The sequence below is a fragment of the Cervus elaphus genome, chromosome 26, assembly GCF_910594005.1.
Source record: "Cervus elaphus chromosome 26, mCerEla1.1, whole genome shotgun sequence".
NCBI classification, from domain to species: domain Eukaryota; kingdom Metazoa; phylum Chordata; class Mammalia; order Artiodactyla; family Cervidae; genus Cervus; species Cervus elaphus.
The window spans coordinates 16692615-16719423 of record NC_057840.1 but is presented as its reverse complement, the minus strand read 5'-3'; the positions used below and the strand labels follow the sequence as shown (position 1 = coordinate 16719423).

At 39.0% G+C, this 26809-nt stretch overlaps 1 protein-coding gene across 3 annotated transcripts in view; it reads right to left on the bottom strand.

The window, feature by feature from the left end:
- The window catches only part of AKAP7 (A-kinase anchoring protein 7), a 130201-nt gene that overhangs the window by 88791 nt on the left and 14601 nt on the right, over positions 1-26809 (bottom strand). For all 3 annotated transcript variants that reach the window (XM_043888453.1, XM_043888452.1, XM_043888451.1), the window contains exons 4-5: positions 20585-20721; positions 14794-14954 (exon numbers count right to left, since the gene is read on the bottom strand). In XM_043888453.1, the coding sequence (XP_043744388.1) occupies positions 14794-14954; positions 20585-20721 (298 nt within the window). The remainder of the gene's footprint in view (positions 1-14793; positions 14955-20584; positions 20722-26809) is intronic.

Genomic DNA, 26809 nt, shown 5'->3' with positions numbered 1-26809 from the left:
ATTAGAAGCAAAACTCAAGAGGACAAACCTGTTTCACAGTAATTTAGTTGTGTCCCAGCACAAGTCCAAGTATAATTATAGAAAGACAAAACCATCCAGCACCCCACAAGTGCCTGGTATCGGACAAACAGGCACGTAACAAACAGGAAAATATGACCCACGAAGAAGAAATAAATCGATTAATCAAAAGCCACTCAGAACTAACATAGATGTTAGAATGAGCAGGTGAGGGCTTCCAAGCAGTTATTCTAATTGTATTCTTTATGTTTAAAAAGTTGAGACATGCTAGTGATCAAAAAGACCCACATGAAACTTTTAGAGATTAAAAACTGCAAGGTCTGGGAAAAATAGATGAGACGCTACAGAACGCCAACACCAAAATAGTGAGCTTGGGAGACATGACAATAAAAACCACCCGAAATAAAACAGAGGAAAAAAGGAAAACAACAACAAAAAAAATAGCTCATCAGTGAGACGTGAGGCAACTTAAGTTGCCTAATACGTGTGCAAGCGGAGTTCCCTGAAAAAGAGGGAAGAGAAGTAGAGGAGATACTGGAAGAACTAATGTCTGCTGGACAGCAAGAGCTGCCAGAGCCACACAGGGAGGTAATCTGGGCAGCAACTACTAAAATTTAAGCTGCACAAGCATTTTGACAGCAATTCCAGTATTAGCAAAACACAAAATAAACAAAAGTACCAATACGTAAGATTCTATATAAAAGATATTTAACATTGCTTGAGTTATCACATGCTGAAAACAACCTTCAACAATAAAGAAATGGGTGCTATTGGGTTTTCCAGGTGGTAGAGTGGTAAAGACTTCCCTGCCAATGCAGGAGACGCAGGAGATGCCAGTTTGATCCCTGGGTCTGGAAGATCCCCTGGAGGAGGCCATGACAACCCACACTCCAGTGTTCTTGCCTGGAGAATCCCATGGACAGAGGAGCCTGGTGGGCTACAGTCCCATGGGTCACAAAGAGTCAGACACAACTGAGTGACTAAGCATGCACACATGCATACTAAAAACTGCTATAATCAAAAGAATGCATTCAAGTTACATATATTAACCTGAAAAGACATCTGTGGCACCTATTAAGCAAAAAAAAAGGAAAAGAAAAAGGCAAACTGCATGGTTACTATATCTGAAACATGATTCCATGATTTAAAAGACAGATGAAGAAACAATAAGGATCTACCGTATAGCACAGGGAACTATATTCAACATCCTGTGATAAATCATAATGGAAAAGAATATATGTGCATAACTGAATCACTTTGCTATATAGTAGAAATTAATACAACACTTTAAATCAACTATACCTCAATAAAACAATTTTTAAATAAAATATTTAAAAAGACAAAGAAAATAAATTCTATATATTTTTATTAGCACAGAATAGTATAGAATACTTTAGGATAGAAGTTGAGATTGAATAGAGGTAGGAGAGAATAGTAATGCTTTCTTTATACCTCTTTAATTGTATGAATGATTATAATGAACATGCATTGCTTTTGAATAAAAAGTTTAAAAATAATCATGGTAACAAACTGACAATACATGAGCAATATACGATTGCTACATGTGCACAAGCATCACTGTAGACTGCACAGGTAAGAGGGGAGATCACTTTACCAGACACGTGAAAAATCCATCCCTTTCACAGACCTTCAGTAAACAACTTAGAATTTGGTCTCTTTATCTTAAAATCAGGGCTAATGCATAAGTCAATTTTAAAAGCATGAAAACTGAAACGTAAGAAACTGATGCTCAAGGTCCCACTCCTTGTGAGCAGGAGAGAAGGAAGTGAAATCCAGGTGCCCTAATTTCTACCCTGGTCATGCCTCAAGCTGGTTGAAACCTCAGCTTGAATGCAGCGGGCAGAGAAGGGCACAGAAGCTGCCTCTACAGCTTCAAGGCGAAGAGGAAGGCGGGGGATTCTGCCATCTCCCACCACACCTACACACACTGGTTTCAATCAGAGACATTCCCTCGTTCTACACGTTGAGTACCATTTCATGTTTTTTTTTTAAAGAACTGCAACATATACCAAAAAAAAAAGTCTGAAAATCAATGATCAAAAAACTTGCATAGGGTCCCTTCAGTAGAAATAATCCCACCAATAATGTCCATTTTTAAAAAATGGAAACTATAGGACTTCCCTGCTGGCCCAGTGGTTAAGAATCTGCCTGCCAATGCAGGAGATGTGGGTTCGATCTCTGGTCTGGGAAAATCCCACATGCCAAGGAGCAACTAAGCCTGTACGCCACAACTTCTGAGCTTGCGTGCCTGGAGTCTGGGCTTTGCAACAAGAAGCCATCACAACGAGAAGCCTGCCCACTGCAACTAGAGGAGCTCCCGCCCACCACGACTAGAGAAAGCCCGCACACGCAATGAAGACCCAGAAGAGCCAAAAGTAATTTTTTTTCAAATGGAAACTGGTAAAACATAGGACACAGAATAAACCTTTGAATCTCAAAGAAGACCACATTCAATCTAAATATTGTGAGAAACGGTCCTTTTTAAGTTCAGCTAAATCTTATCAATGTTAAATATGTCCTAATTTTTCTAAGTTAAAATCATGAACTTAATGAAAGATGATCTAATGATTCAAGGAAATGTATCCTTAAAAATAAAAGACACACCAGATACTGTTCTGGGTGCTGGGGATACAAAGGACAAAATAAACCCTCTGTCCTCATGGAGCATCCATATCTATATATATATATAAAGACAGATAGAGAGAGAGCCACAAATAAACACACAGCATCAGGAATCAATAAGTGATACAAAGAAAAGTAAAGTGATAGGGGTATGCAAAGTGCTGTGGTAGAAAAGGGGTGTGCTATTTTAGAGAAGGTGGTCTGGAAATCCTGTTCTGAAGGTGAGACATTCAAGAAGCCACCTGGAGAAGAGAATCATGTATGCTTCTAGGGCGAAGGAGCTCACAGCAGAAGGCACAGCTTTCAGAGTGAAGAGCGGTGAGCAGCCGAAGAGCAATAAAAAAGGGTCGGTAACTGGAGCAGAGTGGGAGGCGTGGGGAAGAGGTAAGAAATAGGTTTAGAGAAGCGGTCAGGGGCCTTAGGAAGCATGGTAAATAAGACCTTCAGATTGTATTCTCAGTATGGTAGAAAATTTTGAGTGTTTTAAGCAAGGGAAATTTATGTATGATAGTGACTTTCTTTAGTCAGCCATATTTCAGCTGGAAAATACATGACTTCCTGATGGAAGAAATTGAGGTTTCGGAGACTCAAAGGGCTCCTCTCTTTCCCTGGGGCTGTATTAGTTGAAGGGAAGACAGCCAAACGGGGTGTCAGAGTGTTTAGAGCGGGGGAGGCATGTAGCAGGCTTGAGTTTTTTTTTAATATTTTATTTCTTTATTAGCTGTGCCAGGTCTTAGCTGCAGCATGCAGGATAGTCAGTCTTTGTTGCAGCACATGGAATCTCTGGTTACAGCATGCAAATTCTTGCTTGTGGCATGCGGGATCTAGTTCCGACCAGGGATGGAAGCCAGGCCTTCTGCATTGAGAGCACAGGGTCTTAGCCACTGGACAACCAGGGAAGGCCCCAGGCTTGGTTTTGGAAGCTGGAGGCTTCCTTGTTCCCATATATAGTTATTTTCTGTAACTATTCTTGGGTACACGAGATTTCACTCTATTGCTCACGAACTCATAAACTCAATGGAGCTGAGGATCCTTTCCACCCTTCCGCTACCCTTGAACACAAAGAGAAAGAATTCCCCGAGGCCAAGGCGGAATGGATAAGAATACTCCACTGCCATCCATCGCACAGGTCATCCTAGCTTCAGCACCACTCTGAGGGCACGGGGAATTCTGGCTTTGCTGCCTCTGCGGACATGTCTCAGAATCAAAGCACAGGTCCCTCCTACTCTCAGCCTTGTGTGATTTTGTTGCTTCATTCACAGGATGATGGAGGGACAAGAATTCACACTCTAGTTTGGCCTCTAACTCTCTTCTTCATCCAAAAAAAGGGAAACTTTCCTAGCACTGGGGCAGGAAAAAACACCGTTATGCTTAGTTGCTGAAACTTCAAAGTCCTTTCTCTATTTTTTCTGCTGTAGTCTCTCTTCTGAACACGTTAAGTGCCACTGCTTAGAGGGAGGCGAGGCATAAAAGCTACGGAAGAAGAAACACACAGGTAAAAATTCAATAGTTCAAAATACCATTTCACTGCATTTTCAGAATCTTACTTTGTTATTTTGTCTAACATCTACCAAATGCTCCTATGTGCCACCTATGATGTTTTGATCACACTTTGTAAGTTTAGGGCATGCCCTAAAAACCCTTCACTGCGACTCACTGCCACCACATGATTTTTCCCATCTCCTCTATGGTAATAAAAAAAGGTTAAGCAATAGACCATTAAAAGACCAAGAAAACATTAATTCTTAACTGAAACCAACAGATAACAGTTTTGGCTGAGGTAAGCAGGAAAGGAATTTATATAATAACACTGGGAGGACTAAAGTCCCAGGCTGGAAGGCCAGGAAGCCAAGATGTCCCCCGTTATAGTCCAGAGACACCACAACCTCTCCCAGTTGGTATTACTGAAGCCACGCGTGCGTGTGCACGCACACATACATACACACACACACACACACACACACACACACACACACACACACACACACACGAAGGGCGAGAACCCTGCCACCTGTCTTCGACAGTGATGACACCACCTATCCCCAGAATGGATTCTGCACAGTCCTTTTTTTGCTCAAGTTGCTAGCTTCTGACTCAAAGTCTGGGCCAAAGCAAGATGATGTAGAACTGAGAAAGCAAAACCTGTGAAAGAAGGTATGTGACATGACCGATGCAGGAAGAGTCTAGATGCTGGGCAGCCTAAACAAAGACAGCGGTCCCCCCAGCAAACACACGTGTTAAAGAAGACTGTATTTGTAACAATCATGGGTGTGCCCTGGAGATTCTGACAGTTCAGTTCCAAACCACCACAATAAAGCAAGTATCACAACAGAGTCACACAAATTTGAGGGGACGTATAAAAGTTATATTTACCCTACTTTATTGTTAAAAACAGCTAACCACCATCTGAGCCTTCAGAGAGTAGTCATTTCTTTGCTAGTAAGGGTCTTGCTATGAAGTTGATGGCTGCTGACTGATCAGCGTGGTGGCTGCCGAAGGTTGGGGCAGCTGTGACAATTACTTCAAATAAGAGTGAAATCTTTGTAAAGTAATTAGCCTCCAACTAATAAAAATAAATGAGAAAAAAAAAAAGAATAAAATCTGCCATATTGATTAACTCTTCCTTTCACTTGAACACTCAGAGGCCACTGTAGGATTATTAACTGGCTTAATTTCAACATTATTCTGTTCAAGGACCAGGGAGGCCCGCAGAGTGAGGGAGAGATGGGGAAACGGCAGGTCAGCCGGGCAGTCAGAACATACATTTATTCACTTGGCTGCCTTATGTGGGCGTGGCTCACCGCACCCCGAAGGTCACTGACCACAGGTTACTGTAACAAACATAATCATGAAAAGTTTGAAATATTGAGAGAATTATCAAAATGTGACATACAGACACTAAGTGAGCAAACGTCAGAAAAGTGTCCCTGATGGACGTGCTCACACAAGGTCACCACCGACCCTCAATTTGTAAAGCAAAGAGAAACAAGGCCAGAGCATGTGAAGCACAATAAAATGAAGAGCAATAAGACAAAGTTTGCCTGGACTGTTATAATTAACTTACCATCTTTTAGTTCCTGTAAATTGCTTTTGTTGTTTAGTCACTAACTTATGTCCGACAGTTTTGCGACTGCGTAGATTGTAGCCCGCCAGGCTCCTCTGTCCATGGGATTCTCCACACAAAAATACTGGAGTGGGTTGCCATTTCCTCCTCCAGGGGAGCTTCCCAACACAGGGATCGAACTCAGTTCTCCCGCATTGCAGGTGGATTCTTTACTACTGAGCCACCAGGGAAGCCGTCATATAAATCACAAACAGGTATATCCTTTCTCAACTACCCCATCACATCACAGCTTTGATCCTCTCTCTTCTGACATATTCTCAACTGTTTTAAACAGAACTAAAAAAATTTTTAAATAAATACTTAAAATTAAAACATTAAACTGAATATTATAAAAGTCATTTTTATTGCTCAAAAATAGTCAAACATTCGCAATGTCCTAGGGTTTAATATATTCCATGATGAACAAACTTACTAAACTCCCAAAATTTAACTAAAGAGACTAAAGAGATGAGGGCATATTTTCTAACTCTTCAAGTATTTGAAGAATTACCACATAGAAGAACTTCAGATGGCAGATTAGCAACATGTTCAAACCAGCCTTCAAAACAAAAATGGCACGAAGGTGTAAAAGGTAAAATTTATTTGTTCAGTTAGTTACTAAGCAGCTCCCACATTTGTCAGATGCATAATGTCTTGAAGACAGCAAGCATGTCCCTGCTTTCATGGAGCTTATGGTCTCAGGGGACAGATTTTAGCCCAATAAGGAGAAAGGCTTAATGCTAAGAATTATCAAAAAATACAAGAGCTACAAGGAAAAAATACAAGAAATACAGGGATTTGTTAACAGAAATCAAAACAGTAGGCATTTGTATGGTTCATTAACTCTCTATATTCATTGTTACATATTATTTTATTCATATACCATTATGTTCAATTGATTCTAAAGAAATGAAATTTTCTAAATTATTGGCTTCAGTAACATCAAATTTTGACTCAACAGTTCTCATTATTCCCTGGACCTTGATGGGTATCTATTCACAATACTGGCTTAAATAATACTTGTCACAAAGCACATTTCATTTCTACTAATGTGTTTTTTTCAACACAGTATATTCTCTACGAGGATAGAAATAAGGGGGGAAAGGCCACCTTCATTTGGCATTTTTTATACTTCTTAGTATTGATTTCATATAACTAATAGCATAATCTATTGCTTAGCCAGAGTACTGGGTAATAGTTTCAGAAATACTATTCTTGAGATCAGAAAAGCTTTTGCTAATGTTGAAAACCACGTCATTTTTCATTTATGTTAACTCATGTTCCAGAAGAGAAGTTTATGAATATTTTAAGAAACTGTTCGATTCCTCCTAGTACCACAGGAGGAATCAATCCTATAATCACTGAATAGAAAAGCACTATTTAGTGATTTCAATCACTGAAAAGAAAAGCACATAGCAAATACATCAGATATCCTTCAAAAGTCAGCTAAAAATGCTCCCTGAATAATATAATTCACCTCAGCTAAAGAAGCAAATTGTCAGAGGAATAAGTTTTTAGCATGTATTTTAAACACAAGGAGACTGTGCTATATAAAGAACAACAAAATTAATAATAAAGATACATAATCCTAAGTAATACAATTTCATCTGTTTTTTTTATTTTTTGCATTTATTCAATTCCTTTCCCACTGACATGAAGCAGTGTAACTGAAGCACAGTGAGCAAAAAAGAGAGAACCAGAGTTAAGACAGGAGACTTCAGCCGGAGACCAGAACACCAGGATACCGTGGGCTGAAGCAAGGAGTCCGGGAAGCTGTAATCAACAGCCCTACCTGATTTAAGGTCTCAGAGTAGTTCTGGCAGATGAAGAGCCCAAGATTTCACTATGCTTATGAACTGCGGGACTGGAATATTAGAGGCCACTGTCAAAGAAGGCAAGGGATCTCAAGAAAAGTAGTAGTTGTGATGGCAGTAGTGGGGATAATTATTATTATTATGTTTTACTAATGATAATAGCTACCATCTTATTTAACATCGTACATGTGCCAAACACTATACCAAAGCACTTCACATATGTTATATATTTTGAGAATAGTTACAATTATATTCATTCTACAGATAAGGTAATTAAGTAAGGAATTAGATATATTGCTTAAAGTCACTCAGCTGATCATGGCTGAGGCTGCGTTGGGGAAAAGTTTGGGGGCAGAGGGGCGGACAGTTCACTTTGAGCCAGGACAGCTGGATGGCTGTGCTCACGGAATGGCAGCAAGAGAGGGAACGAGGCCCTCAGTGCACAAGAGGAATATTCAGACAACTGCAGAAAGGAGAGGGAGAGGGTAACAAAACCTCGACACCATGAAACACCAGTAAGATAAGGCCTCTGTGTCAGGGCAAAACAGAAAAAGCAAGAGAGAACTAAGAGAAAGTGGGTGACATCTCTGGGTTCCATGTTGCAAGGCATTTGGTGAAACGAGGAAGCTATGATCTCAGACCTGAGCTGGGCTTCAGCCTAGGCAGGAAGGTGCTCCCACAAGCTCCTTAGGAGTTCTGTTGTTAATTTACAGTGTAACAGATGAGCAAAGTGATTAAGAACAGAGGATCTGGTGAGAGTGGCAAGACGGCTGAAGGAGGTCAAAAGATGCAAATTTTCACTTCTTAAAAAAATAAGTGCTGGAGATGTAATATACAGCATAGTGCCTAAGTTAAACAATAGTGTCTTACATATCTGAAGGCTGCTAAAACAGTATATCTTACACATTCTCATCACAAGAAAAAAAAATTTGTAACTTTGTGTGATGATGGATGTTAACTACGCTTATTACGGTGATCGTTTTGCAATATATACGAAACCCAAATCACTACACTGAACACCAGAAAAAAATATAATGTTACATATCAATTGTACCTCAATTTTTTTAAAAAGCCTAACAACAAGCAACAACAAGCTAAAAAAAAGCCTAACAAGCAAACGAAGCAACAGACAAAGGATTAATCTCAAAAATATACAAGCAACTCCTGCAGCTCAACTCCAGAAAAATAAATGACCCAATCAAAAAATGGGCCAAAATCTAAACAGACATTTCACCAAAGAAGACATACAGATGGCTAACAAGCACATGAAAAGAGGCTCAACATCACTCATTATCAGAGAAATGCAAATCAAAACCACAATGAGGTACCATTACACGCCAGTCAGGATGGCTGCTATCCAAAAGTCTACAAGCAATAAATGCTGGAGAGGGTGTGGAGAAAAGGGAACCCTCCTACACTGTTGGTGGGAATGCAAACTAGTACAGCCGCTATGGAGAACAGTGTGGAGATTCCTTCAAAAACTGGAAATAGAACTGCCATATGACCCAGCAATCCCACTCCTGGGCTTATACACCGAAGAAACCAGATCTGAAAGAGACACGTGCACCCCAATGTTCATCGCAGCACTGTTTATAATAGCCAGGACATGGAAGCAACCTAGATGCCCATCAGCAGACGAATGGATAAGGAAGCTGTGGTACATGCACACTATGGAGTATTACTCAGTCATTAAAAAGAATTCATTTGAATCAGTTCTAATGAGATGGATGAAACTGGAGCCCATTATACAGAGTGAAGTAAGCCAGAAAGATAAAGACCAATACAGTATACTAATGCATATATATGGAATTTATAAAGATGGTAACGATAACCCTATATGCAAGACAGAAAAAGAGACACAGATGTATAGAACAGACTTTTGGACTCTATGGGAGAAGGCGAGGGTGGGATGATCTGAGAGAACAGCATCAAAACATGTATATTATCAAGGGTGAAACAGACCACCAGTCCAGGTTGGATGCATGAGACAAGTGCTCAGGGCTGGTGCACTGGGAAGACCCAGAGGGATGGGATGGGGAGGGAGCTGGGAGGGGGGATCAGGATGGGGAATACATGTAAATCCATGGCTGATTCATGTCAATGTATGGCAAAAACCACTATAATATTGTAAAGTAATTAGCCTCCAACTAATAAAAATAAATGAAAAAAAAATTTTTTTAAAAGCCTAACAACACGGGAAAAGTAAAATAAATTATGATGCAACAGAATATTATACAACCAGTAAAAGGAATACTTTTGGAGACTATTTCACAACAATGATAATGATAGTTAACATTTATTCTGTACCAAATATTGTTCCTTATGTGTACTGTATATCACACATACACTATAATAAATAATAATAACAATTTAAAAACAGAACATGGAATCTGGAGCCAGACTGCTTGGATTTGAGTCCTGGCTTCATCATTTAGCCTGTGTCTCAGTTTCCCACTGAAAAATGGGGGTAATGACAATCATCCCTGTCTCATAGAGTTAAGATTAAAAGAATTAACATTTGTAAGATGATTAGAATAAAGCCCCACACAAGGTAAATCCATTTAAGTATCTGATTGAAAATCAAGTAAAATAAAACATATAGGGGATCAGAATATGCCCTCTGGAAATACACCACTTGGGCATAAGGCATACTTTGAGTAGAGACAAAGAGAATCAATAGCTGTGGAAAGAAACTTTCCCCAAGCTTCCCTTGTCTGAACAAAAGCAGACACTTGTGGAAAATGAGGACTGCCAAAAATCCCCTTTCGTGGGGAATTCCTACGGCCAAAGTGGACCTGTGCAAACAAACCTTAGTCCACTGGTTGTTCCCACCCCACACATTTACATCCCCACAGTCTGCCACCCGTGAGAGCCTAGAACCCTTAGACAAGACAGAGGAGGTCTTGTCGCTTCTCTACGAGTTTATTGTTCTTCTGCTAAGATGCCATTTAAGCCCACATTCTAGCCACCCCACTGAGTTCCTCTTCATTGTGGTTTCTCCCACAGGGTGTGTACTGTACACATTAATAAACTTGCTGCTTTTCCCTTGCTAATCTGTTGTCAGTCTAAGTCGACAGGGTCCCTTGGGGAGAAGATAGGAGGGCAGAAAGAAAAACAATTTCCCCCCTCTATGGGACAATAGAAACGGTAAAAAGAGAGATGAAAGGGGAGAATAGGCGGATGTGTGCCTGGGGGCCTGCACAGAGGCTGGGCGTGTGACAGAGGTTCTGATGGTCCTCTAGGAAGCAGATCTGTGATTCAGACATTCTGGCTGGGGAGAAGAGCTCGTCTTTGCTTAGTTCTAAATGATGTGCAGCTAGGGTGTTCTGATGTGCCTGAAGACAGCTTAGCCCCAGCCATTCAACAGGACGGTCAGCAGGGCCACTGGGATGTCCAACTGCCTGTAGTGGTCAGAAGTCCAAAAGCCCCGCACCTGGACAGACGCTCCACAAGAAGAAGCACAGGGCGTATACTCTCCATCTTTGGGGGATGTGATAGTCATAGTAAGAGAAAGAGTAATGTTCAAATGAACATCCTAAAAAACTTTCGTCTCTCCTTTTATGAGATAAGTGCACTTGCAATTTTTTATCATGCTAACCAAGCACTCTTCTCATTTAAAAAAAAGATTTGCAAGAACTACTATAATCCGGGCAGGCTAAACTTTTAGCAATCTCTCAATCTAACATACTTTTTAACAAAATTACATTTCATGAAAAAAAAAGTGAATGAAATCATCACATATTCATTTCTATGCAAAAAGCTTTCAGTGCAATTTGATCACTGTAAAATGTGCAGAAATGACATATAAATGCATAATTTTCAATACCTCCTTAGCTGTATGAGCTATTGTACACTGCTAGGAGAGAAGGTACTGTTTTACTCTGGAAAAACAGGATCATTCAAGGTCAAGGTAGGAAACAGACACACAGCCTTGGATGCCTAAATCTTACCAGCTCCCTCAAGCGGCTAATACCATAAGGCCACTTACCCACGATGTGCAAAGATGGTCGTGGTCTCTTCAGCCCATTCAGCATCTACCAAAAACATCTAGTGGTACTAGTAGCTCATCGAGTCAGACTTTACTAGTTCAAATTGTATAATAACTTTCTTTAATTCTACATATTAATTCTAAATTATTCTTTATCTTATAATTTTTCAATGAGTTCAAATATTAGTATCTAAAATTCAGTCTTTTTTTCATACCAACTGTGTAGTTTGAATTTTAAGAATTTGTTTCCTTTAACTTAAAAATTGAAAAACTCCATGAAAATTACACAAATCAGACTATTCATGAATTATAATTTTCACTATTTTTCAAGTTAATTTCACTGCAAAATATGGACTTCTTTATCAACACTTTAATAATTAAATATATGTTCTTTAAAAATTTTCCTGCTTTATATTAAGTCAAACTAGGTCTGCCTCCATTATGCTGAACAAGTAAGATTTTAATACACTGGTATAAACATATTAATATATATACATAGTTTATATCAATTTCTAAGAAATGTATTACCCTGGTCAATAGAATATATTCTTCTGAAAGTTGTAATATATTTGAATAAATAGTTTATGAAATATGACACAAAACAAATATGACATTATTTTACTGATCCTATTGGACTAAAACAATACTAATATTGAAGCACTCTTTAAAAAATAAATTTAATGAAGTAAAATACTGACCAAAATTCCACATACTGAACATCTGGACATTATACAAATTAAGGCTGCAACTAAACTGCAGTGAAATTTTCTATATACATATTCAAATATTTAGATTCCTTAAACTGCATAAAAGGGGGGGCTTCCCTGATGGCTCAGTTGGTAAAGAATCCGCCTGCAATGCAGGAGACCCCAGTATGATTTCTGGGTCCGGAAGATCCACTGGAGAAGGGAAAGGCTACCCACTCCAGTATTCTGGCCTGGAGAACCCCATGGACTATGCTATACAGTCTATGGGGTCACAAACAGTCAGACACGACTGAGCAACTTTCACTTTCAAACTGTATAAAAAGTATATAATCCAAAGCAACAGAGCAGTTTACACAAAAAAAAAACTAAAAGCAATTGATTATATGAGGGAGACAGAGTGCTAGTCTCCCTCCATTTTCCATTTCTTGTAATGTTTTGTTTAAATGTTTAGAAAAGTATACATATTTTTAAGAAACAGTCTCTGGCATCTAGAAGGGAATTACAGGGGCAGTGGCCTTTTCTAAAATGACAAGCCAACAGTCTTGGGCTCATAGTCACAACTAAAGTTGGCGAGATTTCACATTCCTCTGCACACAATGGATCTTTCATCAATACTGGAAACTGCTTTTATGAGACTATGTGCTAAGAATGGATGGAATTCTCAATGTTGCAAGCAACCATTGAATTATTTAAAAGAACAATGAATGAATGACTAATTAGAAATGTTTCTTGAGCTCAGAGATATTTATATTACAAAAAGAAAGACCTGAATCTAGCATTCTCTCCAGAGCAGTTCAGGAAGAACAGCTAAGTCTGTTCAGTGGAAGGCATGGGTTCCCAAACGCTTTGCCATCAAAACTGTTGGAGTTGCCTTCTCCTTGGCCAACTGATGATTTTAAGTCCTACTTGACTCATAAATATTGTTTAACTGCTTGCTTGTTTGTTATTTATATATACGTTGCTCCACAAAAGAAAAACTTCACAATGAAATGAAATCTGACCCTCATGCCTCTCTCCTCCCCAAAATAGGTGCAATTTTGAATGGGCAACTAAAAACTACATGAAGACAATATGATATTGAGTTTTTCTAAAAAGTATGTCTCAAAAGATCACATACAATATGAGATCCTTTTTATTGAATATAAGGTTAAAGCTGCTTAAAAATACACATATAACTTGGGAAAATACAAAGAAATAACAAACTCTGACTTCAGGATGATGGTTAGCTTAAATGAAGGAAGGCCAAAGGACAGATGGATGAAAAAGACAATGTGGTGAGATTACTACCAAGGTTCTCGCTTGTGTTTTAGGTGGTAGATTCCCAGATGATGTTATTTTAAGACAGATAGATAAATAAAAATAAGCCCAGCATGGAGCAATGATGAGAGAGTGTTATGAATTAAGGATTATTGAACCTGAAATGGGATGACATGAAACGATCTGACATGAGAGAAAAAAATAAAAATTGTTTACAGTACATACACGAACACCCAAACTATGATCTCTGGATCATCTCAAAAAAGCACTCTTCCAGGTTTTATAATTTTCTGCTTCTATTTCCCTAGAAGGCTGACTGCCAAAGAATTGATGCTTTCAAACTAGGATGTTGGAGAAGACTCTTGAGAATTCCTTGGACAGAAAGGAAATCAAACCAGTCAATCCTAAAGGAAATCAGTCCTGAATATTCATTGGAAGGACTGATGCTGAAGCTGAAGCTCCAATACTTTGGCCACCTGATGAGAAGAGCCCACTCACTGGAAAAGACCCTGATGCTGGGAAAGAGAGAAGGCAGGAGGAGAAGGGGATGACAAGAGGACAAGATGGTTAGATGGCATCATCAACTCGATGGACATGAGTTTAAGCAAGCTCTGGGAGGTGGTGAAGGACAGGGAAGACTGATGTGCTGCAGCCCATGGGGCTGCAGATTAGGACATGACTGAGCGACTGAACAACAAGTTTCCCTAACATTCACGACCGTGCTGCGCAAAGCAGCATGCTCTCCAGGGCTGTCAGACCTTCCACCACCACCAACGGGCCTTCTGCTTAGACACTGGTACCTAAACAGGAAGGAACACGGGGCACAGAGGGAAATGCCACTGACCCATCTCCCGACTCTCCCAACGGGGTGACAATCCCCACAAGCTTCTGGACAGGCAACTGGTGTTTCTAATTAACTCATTCAATATTTACTTAATGCCAGCTATATGTCACGATAAGCACTGGATCCTTCAGATTTATGATTAGGATAGTCCTAACAAATACTTGAGTCCAGTCCATCATCTTCCAGAATCAACATATTCCCCCGAGTCAAAGGATCAAGATACAGTAACTGTTCTGGCCTTTTATTTGGCTACTTAGCTACACAAGCAACTGCTGAAGTAGGTCACTTATAAAATAAGGCTACACTGGCCCCCCCGCCCCAAATTTGAAAGATGTCAAATCTCTACTATAAGAATTGGGAGAAAAAAATTTCTTCTTCAACAATGAGATTTCATGTAAGTATATCGCTGTTTGTTTTACCTGCTATCTCCAAAAGTGAGTTTATGTGATCTCCTTCTGCCAGTTTCACAAATCCAACCTGATTTCCGAAAGTGTCAACCCCTTCAAAGGGCAAAGTCAAAGGTTTTCCTTGGAGGATTTCTTCTACAAATGGCTTTAACTCCAAAAGAGCATCAATACCACTGGCAAGAGACAATATATTTTTTAGTAATATAATAAGTAGTAAAATATACAAAACCAAATGAGAGTTTTAGAAAGATAAATTAATTTATGTATTTGTACTAATTATTTTAATGCTTAGAATACCTTCAAAATCAAATCCATAGGATAAAAATAAAACTAACATTAATCTTAAACAAAATTTATATAAGTGAATTAATCTTTACCTAATTACAATTTATTTTATACTAAAGATACAAAAGAAGATGTTATGTTATAGTTTACCAAAAGGTTTTAAACCAAGGAAATACTGCATGCACAACTAAAGAAAAAAAAATTGACAATATATTGCAGAAAAACCTAATACCTACAAAAGTTTATATCAGATTATGTGAAAGTTCAAGGTTCTTGTTAAAAGTACTAATACTAAAAAAAAAAAAGTACTAATACTTACATAGTATTAACTATTTAGAAGCACTTTACTAAAAATTAAAATATATTATCTCTTTAAAATATAACAGTCTCCATAATAAGATAATTTATTAGACTTGACCAAAGTACAAGTTTACAACTACAGCAACATAAATTTGCTGTATATGTTTAGTCTATCTGATTAAAGGGTTATTCTGTATTTCAAATGCACTATTTTTTCTTAATAAAAATAAAAAGTTTACTATATTACTGAATTAGACATTATCAGGTTTGGAATATTTTGAAAATTAAGATCAATTATTTCCATACTAAGAGGATTTTAGTACAGGGACTTTAAAATGAGAAAAAAACTAAAATCTCACTAGAGGGCAGCAATCACTCAAGAAAGAAAGAAAGACATTTTACATTATGGAGAGGTGTTTAAAATACCCTTCTGATGAATCACCTTAATTTAGATTATCTTAATCAGCAATTTGTTCATTAATAGTAATAAGATGTCAAATGTGTGAAAAGAAACTTAGACATTTTTCTAGATGTTTCATATTTCTTCATTAGCTTTAAGTTTTTAACTGATTTTCACCCATAGTTTCCATACTGGGTCTTACTTCTCTGTCAAACAATATATAATATTTCAAAACAGCTTTAGAAATGTCAACATTTCTCACTGGACCTCCAAGTTCACATCTGAAATCCAATTTTTCCTGACTGTATTTATGTTCATCCCAAAAGACACACTGCTACCGCAGTACTATCTTCACCATGGGCTGAATTCAAGCATGTGAAACAGAACACCTACTCTGGCTCATCTTCCATAAATCAGGGGATGAATACCAAGATACTCACTTTAAATATAACTCTATAGCAAAGCAGGCCATCCTAAAGGTCAGGAGTTTTCAGAACCAGTGAATTCTACATTCCATTTTTCTTTAAAGAAATATAAATGATCCAAATTCAGTCCAGTTTTTCCACTATGTAGTAATATAAACCAATACATTTATCCTAATGAGATGTCACTGGTCACAGAGTGAAAATGAGTCACAGTGCCTCTTGGTAAATATCACTGACTTTAAAATTCTTTTAAATAGAATATCTTTTCAAGAACTGTTTATGGAAAGATTTCTTTATAGTAAACTGAACAGGGTATAGGTATGTAGGAAACAGAATTCTGAAACTAGAATTCAGACCCAAAGGTTATACTCAAAACAAAGACAGGACATCCATCTTTTCAAATCAGTATTTGGACTAACACATTTCTATTTCATTTTTCTGCACTGTGAAGACACAAAGCATGCCATCTACCTGAAGAAATCCTTTACATTTAAAAAAAAAAGTTTCTGCACACTCCTTATCTGACCCATTGATCAGTACTTTATATTAAATACCTAAAATATGATACCAGAAGTATATTGAAAAGTAAGGACATAGAACAAACCTGACAATACAGATGTCTAGCATATTATACTGTATGGGATGGAAGATAAAATTAAAAGATGAGGGACTCAGAAAACCCTTCACATAATCAATGTCTTGCAGAAAACCCAATCAGTTTCACTCACTATACAGCTACCCAAAATGAAGCCACACCTTGAATCTCATCATCACTTAAAAGTTGACACTTCAGTCACAAACACTTACTTCCCTGGTTCCCCAAATTAGAAGCAAATCTCGCCTTGGAAATTCCATGAATATTTTATACTTAATGAAACAGACCACTTTTTTTACATTTTTCTGTTACAGTTATTTGGATCCATATGACCCAGTCAACTGTAATGTATAATACATGAGCACAGGATCCATTCATGATTCATCTTTATTTCCTCCAAAGCACTTAGGTCAGTATCTTATATGTGGTTGATAAATAATGTTGGTTGAACTGCAAAATACTATCTTGTCTGTATAGCAAACTTCAAATATTTCTTAATTTTTCATTGCAACTTAGTCAAAAATAATTGCTACGTTGCAAGTATCTGGTCATCATCTTCTAGCAGAGCTACAACTACCAGTACTATAAAATAACACAAGGATGTGACTTTAATTCCTCACACACCAAGCAGACTTGCTAACCATTTAATTTTTTATACAAAATTGAAATTTGCAAACACACATTGTAAAAGACAGGGCTCAATGACTCAGAGTGTCACTATGCTCTGGACAGTAACTCTTCAACAAATGATACCACGATTTAGGGCAAGACAATGCTTCCTAGTTCAGGACTGTTCCATGTACTTACTGCAGGTGGTTTAGTAACACTGACCCTGCGCATAAAATGCCCATGGCATTCCTTAGTGACAACCAAAATCAACCATCCTCCCAAATAATTCTAAAAGTCTCCTAGGGAAGGCAGTCCTACCTCCAATGAGAGATGTAGACATTATAATACATTGAGAACATACACCCTCACCCCAACCCAACTGCACAGTACTCAACAGTATTTCCAGCCAGTTATGTGTTCATCAGTAGAGGCCACTGAGTTACATGCGGCTGCTGCTGCTGCTGCTAAGTCGCTTCAGTCGTGTCCGACTCTGTGTGACCCCATAGACGGCAGCCCACCAGGCTCCTCTGTCCCTGGGATTCTCCAGGCAAGAACACTGGAGTGGGTTGCCATTTCCTTCTCCAATGCATGCATGCATGCTAAGTCACTTCAGTCGTGTCCAACTCTGTGCGATCCCATAGACGGCAGCCCACCAGGCTCCACTGTCCACAGGATTCTCTAGGCAAGAGTACTGGAGTGGGTTGCCATTTCCTTCTCCAACTGAATTACACAGAGGAGGCCACTCATACTTGTAGCAGACTCATCTGTTCCACCTCTTTCATGAACTTGTGCCCATCTTCTCCCTCCCGTCTCCATCCCACCCCCTCCCTCAATCACACTCCATGGAACAGTAATAAAGAAAACCAACTAGTTCTGGTTTCTCCACTGACCAGCATACGCTTAATTCCCAGAACTCTCAGCTTCTTCATATGTACAAGAAAGATGACCTTTCTGTGTGGCCAGACTCACAACACTTGTTAAGGAAATAAAATAATACTTGTTTGGGAAATAGAGACTGAGGAGCAGAGATTGAAATATATATACATGCCATGGCCAAGACCCATTTTCGATGACAGAGCTAAAACTTAAACTTAGCAATCAATGGTAACTCAGTCTTCTTTGGTTTAAAAAGGTCTCTTTGGGGTACAATTATTCTTTAACTCAAACTTCCTTTCAGGATTGCTTTTCCCTTCCCTCTCCCCTCCTCCTTCCCAGGGAACCCAGCATACTTTTGCATAAAGATTGAAGAAGGTCTTTGGTTTGCTTGCTGTTTGGGTTCTCAGAGATGCCCGATTCAGCAGCCTGGTCTGGTCATATTCCCAGGGACCCTTCGCTGGTGTCCACGAAAGGTCACGCGTCCCTTCCAGGCACCGCACTGGCAGAGTCTGCTGAGGTACAAGAGCTCTGCAGGGGCCTCTGATCAGGAAACGTGGATGCCTGGCATTGCCGCTATCCCTCATCCCGCCCCGACTGACCCACCGATTCTCCTTGAACTTCCAGGTCTACCTACCAGGGAGCAAGGAAACTTCTGGGTTCATCTATTAATATATACCCTGATAGGCAAAGGAGAATTGAAGGAACTACCTGAGGTCCCTGTGTTAGAAATCTCCCTCGACACTAACCTCCTGTCTGTGTGGAAGCACATTCTTCTTTGAGGTCCCCCAGGGAAGAAGGAATTCTTCCTCCAGACTACCTTCGGACTTGAGGCTATACTAAATCAACTCTCACCCGGGTCTCCAGTCTGGCAGACCGCCTTGTAGGTTTGAAATTTGCCAGCCCCTAGAATCACCTGAGCTAATTCCTACAAATAAAGCTCCACACACAGCTATGGTGCACATACAGATATATCAGTATATCTAGATAAAGAAATGAAGATCCATCCTATTGGTTCTGCTTCCCTGGGGAACCCTGACTCATCCTCCACTCTAACATACAGCGTGCCACCCACTTCCTCTTGGGCTTGCATCTTCTTGTGTCACATTTTCTCTGACTTCTTTTCCTTTAAAAGCATCAGAGTATTTCCTTTTTTTCTTCTGACTGGCAAAGCGAACAGTGAACGTGAGTTAAGTAAAACCTTCCGGCCCTCTCTGGCATTGTATCTGCTCTTGGGTGGACCACATTGGAACAGATGAGAAGACTGATCCCTAAAAATATGCAGTCCTACTATTTAAAAGATATCACCGCCAGAATCATAATCTGACTATTGACATAAATTGACTATTTTTTGAGTTACTACTTTATTCTTTTCTCCTTTATATTTCCCTTTTTCCTTGCACCCTCCCTATCCAAGTCGTATTCTTCATTCCCTCAGGAGACTATATGTCAGGGTAGAAAAGAGAAGTAAGCTGTAACCTGTAATTCTGGCTTTGGCTCTCCAAAGAGCTTAAGCTTGAGTTTAATCTAGAGAGCTACACAGTGGGTAACAGAACAAGGGGCGCTCATTCCAACAGTGTCCCAGAGAAGTGGAGGATGAGCAAGGTTTCTCCACTGTGGGCTGGAAAACAGCAATCAAAGACTCATACTCAACTTCTGTGGCACAACTCTGGGTTTGGGGGTGCAGGGTATACAGTATTCTAGTAGTGGGGGAGGTGAGACTGAAAACTGTCCACTGATCTAATAAATTACAGCTCTAATAGCTAATAATATTAAGTGCCTACTATGCGCCAGGCCCTATACTAAGAGCGTTTACATGTGTCAGTGCTATGATTTTCTCCATTTACTTAAAGAGTGATTTGCCCAAAATTGAGCAGCTATTAAGACATGATTCCAGAATCTTTACCTGGAATCCTAACCTAAATGGACAGACCCCATAGCGCTTACATAATTAACATGGACAAAATAACTGCATAACCAATGCATCTGATAACAATAACACAGTTCAAAAGTATAGATTAGGGGCAGTTCCCTGGTGGTCCAGTGGTTAAGCTCTGCACTTCCGCTCCAGGGTACAAAGGTTCAGTCGCTGGTTGGGGAACTAGGGTCCCGCAAGCCATGTGTCACAGCGGGAAAAAAAAATACAGATTAGGAAGAATATTGTACAGCTGATTCTGTACATTGGCTTGTTGACTGCAACAAATTATAACAAAGAATGCTTCTTTAGAATTTCAATGCCTCCTTAGGTTCTGTTATGTTTACTCATATTAAAGTAATAACTTGGAAAACAATATTCCAGAAAGATGTAGTACTCACATGTTGACTTCATCTTCATTCAGTAACTGCATCACTAGTAGGGTAATATGAAAGGAACCATCACTGCTCATTGCTCTGGCCAGTCGCTCATCTTGTTGTATTATTGCATTTTGCAGGATCTTAATTCCTTTTGTAATCTAATCACACACAGACAAAACAGACATTAGGTAAGCAATATTTCCTTACAGGGACATTTAAATTGAGAACAAAATAAGTAACGACTAAAATGAGAACATGGTCAAGATTTTCAATCAAATCATGCTTGTCTACCTATTCTTAAATATCCTGGAGGGACAACTCGGAAAGTTTAATGGGATGTATAAATGTTTTAAAAATTACATAATGCTTGTCCATCTTAAGAGCATCAAGTCCAACATCCTTCTTTTACAGACTGGGTCCCTGATTGAGTGGAAAAATTCAATGGCTATGTATCTTTTCAGAAATTTATCCTTGGAATATACAGTATGACTCACTATCATTATGATCTTTCCTAAAAATAAAAGTTTTATTCTTGCCACAGAAAGGTCAAATCAGCAGACAACATTCCATTTCTGCTGGCAATAATATTTACTTGTCTCCAGATGAATGTGTCTGAGAATCCATTCTTCATGGCCTTTAAGATTTCTCAGGACAGCAATAATTCAACAGGAATGACCGCTGTCATTTCCCCAGACATTGTGAGGCGGGGCATAACCATGGTGAGAGAGCTGCGCAGAAGGCTAAACGCGTGTGTTTAACAAACTGTAGTCTTTATCCAACAAAAATCCTTGGTCCCTCATCAGCTCACCCCTCTCAACCTACTAAGAACAAAGAGGAATGATGGCTTTTCCCTCCTCTAGTTCCAGCTAGAGACAATATTGTGCATGCTAAGTCACTTCAGTCATGTCGGATTCTTTGCAGCACTGTAGACTACAGCCCGCCAGGCTCCTCTGTCCACGGGATTCTCCAAGTAGGAATATTGGAGAGGGCTGCCATTCCTTTCTCCAGGGGATCATCCCGCCCGAGGGATCAAACCTGTGTCTCTTACATCTCCTGCACTGGCAGGCGGGTTCTTTACCACTAGCACCACCTGGGAAGCCCAGAGACAGTATTAGCCAACTTCTAAATGGAAAATAACTAGAATATAAACTAGCAAACCAAGCGATCCCCAGAGAAGAGTGCACGTAGAAGCCTGGAGGCAGCAGCATTAGACAGAAAAAGACAAGAGAGGAGACCGGCAATAGCAGCAGAACCCAAAAAGACAGCAGAGATAAGAAAGAGCTGAATCACGGACACAGCAGGCTGTTCCCATACAGACAAGCTGTTTCACCCTGAACCATCTTCCCATTATCTGCAGACTGCGACTGGGCAAATCATGAGGTGCTGGCCTGGGATCTGACTTCCCACAGATCTTTACAATAAATCCTCTTCACCCAAATAACCTCAGCACTTCTCTATTCCTTGCAACCTGGAGAACAGTATCATGGGAAACAGTGTTTTCCTGGTAGGACGATACTCAATAACACCTAAGATTTCCCAAGGTAAGATGTCGCTTCCGAGACACCCAACAAAAGAATCCTGATAGCCTGGTAGTTAAAATGCTCCTAACATCATAATACACAAAGGTCTTACAGTTAGGGTTTCCTCTACCTCTACACTGAGCAAATTAATGGTGTCCCCGAGGGCGTATTTCTTCCTCTCTGTGTCTCACCACAGTTCTTGGTAATACAAATAAACAACGTTGAAACAACAACAGTTCCCTTCTTGTGTGGTCACTAGCTTTCAGGCACTAGAGTAAGTATTTTACATCTATCAGTTCACTAAGCCTCCCACCAATCCTGTGAAGTAGTAGGTATTGGTACTGTCTCCACTAAAATAAATTGAAACACAGAAGATTTTTAAAAAATTTTTCAAGATCTTATACCACCCACTGCAGTATTCTTGGGCTTTGCTGGTGGCTCAGCTGGTAAAGAATATGCCTGCAATGCGGGAGATCTGGGTTTGATCCCTGCATTGGGAAGATCCCCTGCAGAAGGGAGTGGTTACCCACTCCAATATTCTGGCCCGGAGAATTCTATGGACTGTATAGTCCATGCGATCGCAAAGAGTTGGACACGACTGAGTGACTTTCACTTTCAACAGCCACTTTCAATACCCAAAATAGCAAAGGAACTTGAGAAAAAGATAAATTACAATAGATGAGAAAAGATGAGGGAAATATCTGGAGGAAAAGATCCAGGAGTGAGGAGGAGGAAAATTGGCCAGAGAACTGTGGAAGAAAAGGTACGAGGAATGCGTTTTTGAGAGGAGACAGGAGAGTGACGACATGAGGGTATTGACTCAAGTCATGAAACACCAAGGGCAAAAAGACACTTAAAGGAGGTTCTGGGGAAGTCTTACTGAACCCTGTGTGACAGAACACTTGTGGGTGTGTTAGTCAGTCAGTCATGTCCGACTCTCTACAACCCCATGGACTGGAGCTCACGAAGCTCCTCTGTCCACGGGATTCTCCAGGCAAGAATACTGGAGTCAGTTGCCATTTCCTTCTCCAGGGGATCTTCCTGACCCAAGGATCGAACCTGGGTCTCCTGCACTGAAGGCAGATTCTTTACCATCTGAGCTATAGGGAAATCCCAATAGAACACATGGGCTCAAAAATGCCTTTGGTGTAAGCCCACACTACTCTTCGAGGATTTTACAGGTGAACTTTTGAGAGATTTTTCCAGGTGCAGTGAAGTCCTGGACTGGTTTCCAGGAATACTGAAGCAGCTAAAGAAGGTTCATGTTCATGAGGGAAGAATCTAGCCCAGTGCTGCGTAAATCGTGCATGCTCTAGAATGTCAGACCTCAGAACAGTATAACTGCAAGTTCAAATATTAGCTGGCACAAATGTTAATTCTGGCTTAAATAATCGTGAAAAAGTGGTTTAGGATGAGAACTTTTTAATGAAAAGTGAAGCAAATTAGGGGTGCGGACTTGTATGAGAAGTCCTGGATTTTAATCGCAGGTCAGCCACAGGTGTAACCCCACAGACATCACCTAGTCTCACTGGGTCTTGGTTTCTTTTCGATTGTAGGAAAGCACTTCACATTTGCCTAATATAAGGTCTGCAAAACTGCCAATATTATCAAAAGCAGGGGTTCTCTACCCCAGGGGACATCTGTCAATGCCTAGAGACATTTTCATGGTCACACCTGGGGTTTGCCATTGCACTTAGCGGATAGAGTATCTGCATTTCCATAAAAATGTAGTCTTTATTCTAAGCTCAAATACTAATTATATATAAATTCAGGACAGTGCTCAAAAATTTCCATCCATTTGTATATTCAGTATTTTAGTGCAATGTCCTATTATTTAGTGCAAAAGAGTTATAGACCATTCATATCTTTGAATTATCCAGTAGCTTATAAAATTGCAAATTAAAATCCGTAAAACTTTTGAAGACTATTTCTCTGAAGCCACACAGTACTTAAAATGCAAAATTAACCTCAACCTATGAAAATTCTAAAAGATAACCTAATCAAGTAATGTATATCTAACTATGCTTTGATGCCTCAGATTAATTTATATATTCCTTGATATCATCTTTAAAAAAATTTAATGCTTTTTATTCCTAATTACATTCTTAAAAGATAAAAAGAAAAAAAAAAAAAAGATAAAAAGAAAAAAGGAAACTACTTCAGAGTCTTCTCCGTATGCCATTTTTAAAAGTACCAATGTCATTAAAGGCCAAAGGAAACTAATTTTTATAGCCACTGTTTAAATTTATACAAAGCCATTGAAGCTTATCTGTTATCATAATCCCCAGCCACTGGCAGTATTGAACAATGCACATTTTTTAAGCCTAACATTACAGAGCCATATTTAAATAGGATATTGAAAGAAACTTTAAAAAATAAAAGCTTATTAAAATCTTAAATATTTCATTCACTGAGTAATTTCTTTCTATTTAGAGAATAAAAACAGACATGCAACTGCTAACCCTCACCATGAAGCCATATTCCACATGTCTAAAATTAAAGCAATAAGAAATTTCATTTTTTTTAAGCTTTCTAGTTAATTCAAAGCATAAATGAGCTCAAAGAAAATGCCTTCAACTCAGTATGTGAGGAAGAGTGGTTATAGTGTAGCACACAGAAAGACAGTAACTTTTACCTCATCTTTTGACATTATTTTTGGATTTTTTCCTAAGCTGTTAACATACATCATTCCTAAATTTGCTGCCTCATTAAGGTTTAACAGAATTATCACATCAATTTGCTACCTAACATCTCTTCAAAGATGAATATAGTCACTTTTCTTGCTTGTTTACAGGATGAAAAAAAACTTGAAAATCTGATGATAAAACGGTAAGTAGAGTAAAAGTAAAAAATCACCTGAAGATAGGAGAATTTTCTGTATCTACCGAAGTGTTTAACATGCATGATGACAACATGTACTTTCACAATTACATTTCCCAGAAAGGAACAGAACGTATAAATCATATTTCATCTTTTCATAAGACCAGTAATTTTCACATTAGAAAATGAAATACAGAATTAAATAGAACAAATGCCTTTTAAAACTCCTAAAGAGTATCATATTTTTCCATTGGTATAGAACAGTCATCTTACCAAAAATTTAATGCATTCTTAATTTCAATTAGCTTCCCTTGCATTTTTCAATGCTGACTTGTATTATTATCTCTTATAAGAAAGTATATAAAACCAATATATGGGCAAATCCACCTAGAACTAATAATTAAGCAATTCTAGCCAGTTAAGAAATATTTAGGATTCACTTAAAATACCATTCAATTTCTCTTTATTTTTAACTTTAAATTAATGTGTAATTGTGGGTAATGGAGAAACACATTCTCATATACATGCAATTAGGATATTTTCATGCAGTCATTCTAATTCATTTTCCAAATCTATCTCTTAAAAATATGAAAATCATGACCTTCCAAAACTAAAGCATTCCAAATGTCTACTAATGTGTTTAAAAATCAAAGACCCATGTAAGTCTGAATCCTTTTTCCTTTAAAACTAGATGCCAGCAAGTAGAAGCCAAAAGTAGAGCAGCTCATTGTCAATGTGCTAGCTTCCAAAAGCTTGTTTGCAGGTCACTTAATTGGAACTTGGAATACAGTCTCCCATTGAAACAATGTTATAAATGCTGCTCCTTTTCCCAGGACTCCCCACAAAAGCCCATAAGCAGTTTCAAAAGAAATTAACATTAGATACTTTCAAAGAAACAAACAAAAAAGGTACTCATACAGAAGATATAAAAAAGATCTTCCTCATCTTGTCCTAGTCCCTAATCCTCCTCCCCATATAGGCTTTAAGCTTTGTTACCCACAAATCAGTCACTTGAGAGAGAAACATGAAATTCTCTGGTTTCCACGTTACTTGAAACTTGTGTGCCCCACTATTACAAGTCATGGACCTCCTGGAAAACAAACTATCACTGAACCTATATTACAGAAAACAAGCATGTGTAACACTGTATCTATTATTTGTAAATTTGTTCTGGTTGGAATTTGGCATTCTGGAAACATCTTCTGCCCTGAAATGACAGTATTTTGTGTGTGCGCGACTCTATTCCTGCCAAACTCTGTTCTAGGTACTGGGGAAGGGCTGTAAAACTGAGGAGGACCAACAAGTGTCAGATTTCAAGGATGACAACCGTGGGGGGAGGGGGTGACCTAGTCAGGGTGCTCACGGGTGGGAGAAGTTTAAGCTGAGATTTTTGGCATTAACAAAACCAAAAGGAGAGAAAAGAAAACTTCTAGCCAGAGAAAGATTTCCTGCAGGCAGTGGGGGATTGGCAAGTTCAAACAAGGTCAGAGGGGCTGAGGTGGAGAAGGTCAAACCATATAGAACCTTCTAGAATATGGTAAAGCCTTTGTCTTTATCCAAGTATCAATGGGAAGATACTGAAGTGCATAAGGATGAAGGTGATGTGTCCCAATTTGGGTTTAGAAAATAATCATTATCACCTTCACTTTACACCTCAAGACACTGAAACTACAAAAATTAGGTAATGTGACCAACATCCACAGTGGCATTTGAGATCCAGCTGCTATCTGAGCAAGGCTGGTCAGGTTCCAAAGCCTGTACTATACCCACTTTCTACAGAACCTGCCAGCAGCAAAGAGGCAGAAACAAAGGCTACAGTGGCTTACAGGATAAAAACTAAGGGTTGCAGATGGCCCTCTTTCATTTCCTCCTCCCATCTTTGTGACCTGAGTCCCAATCTAAATGT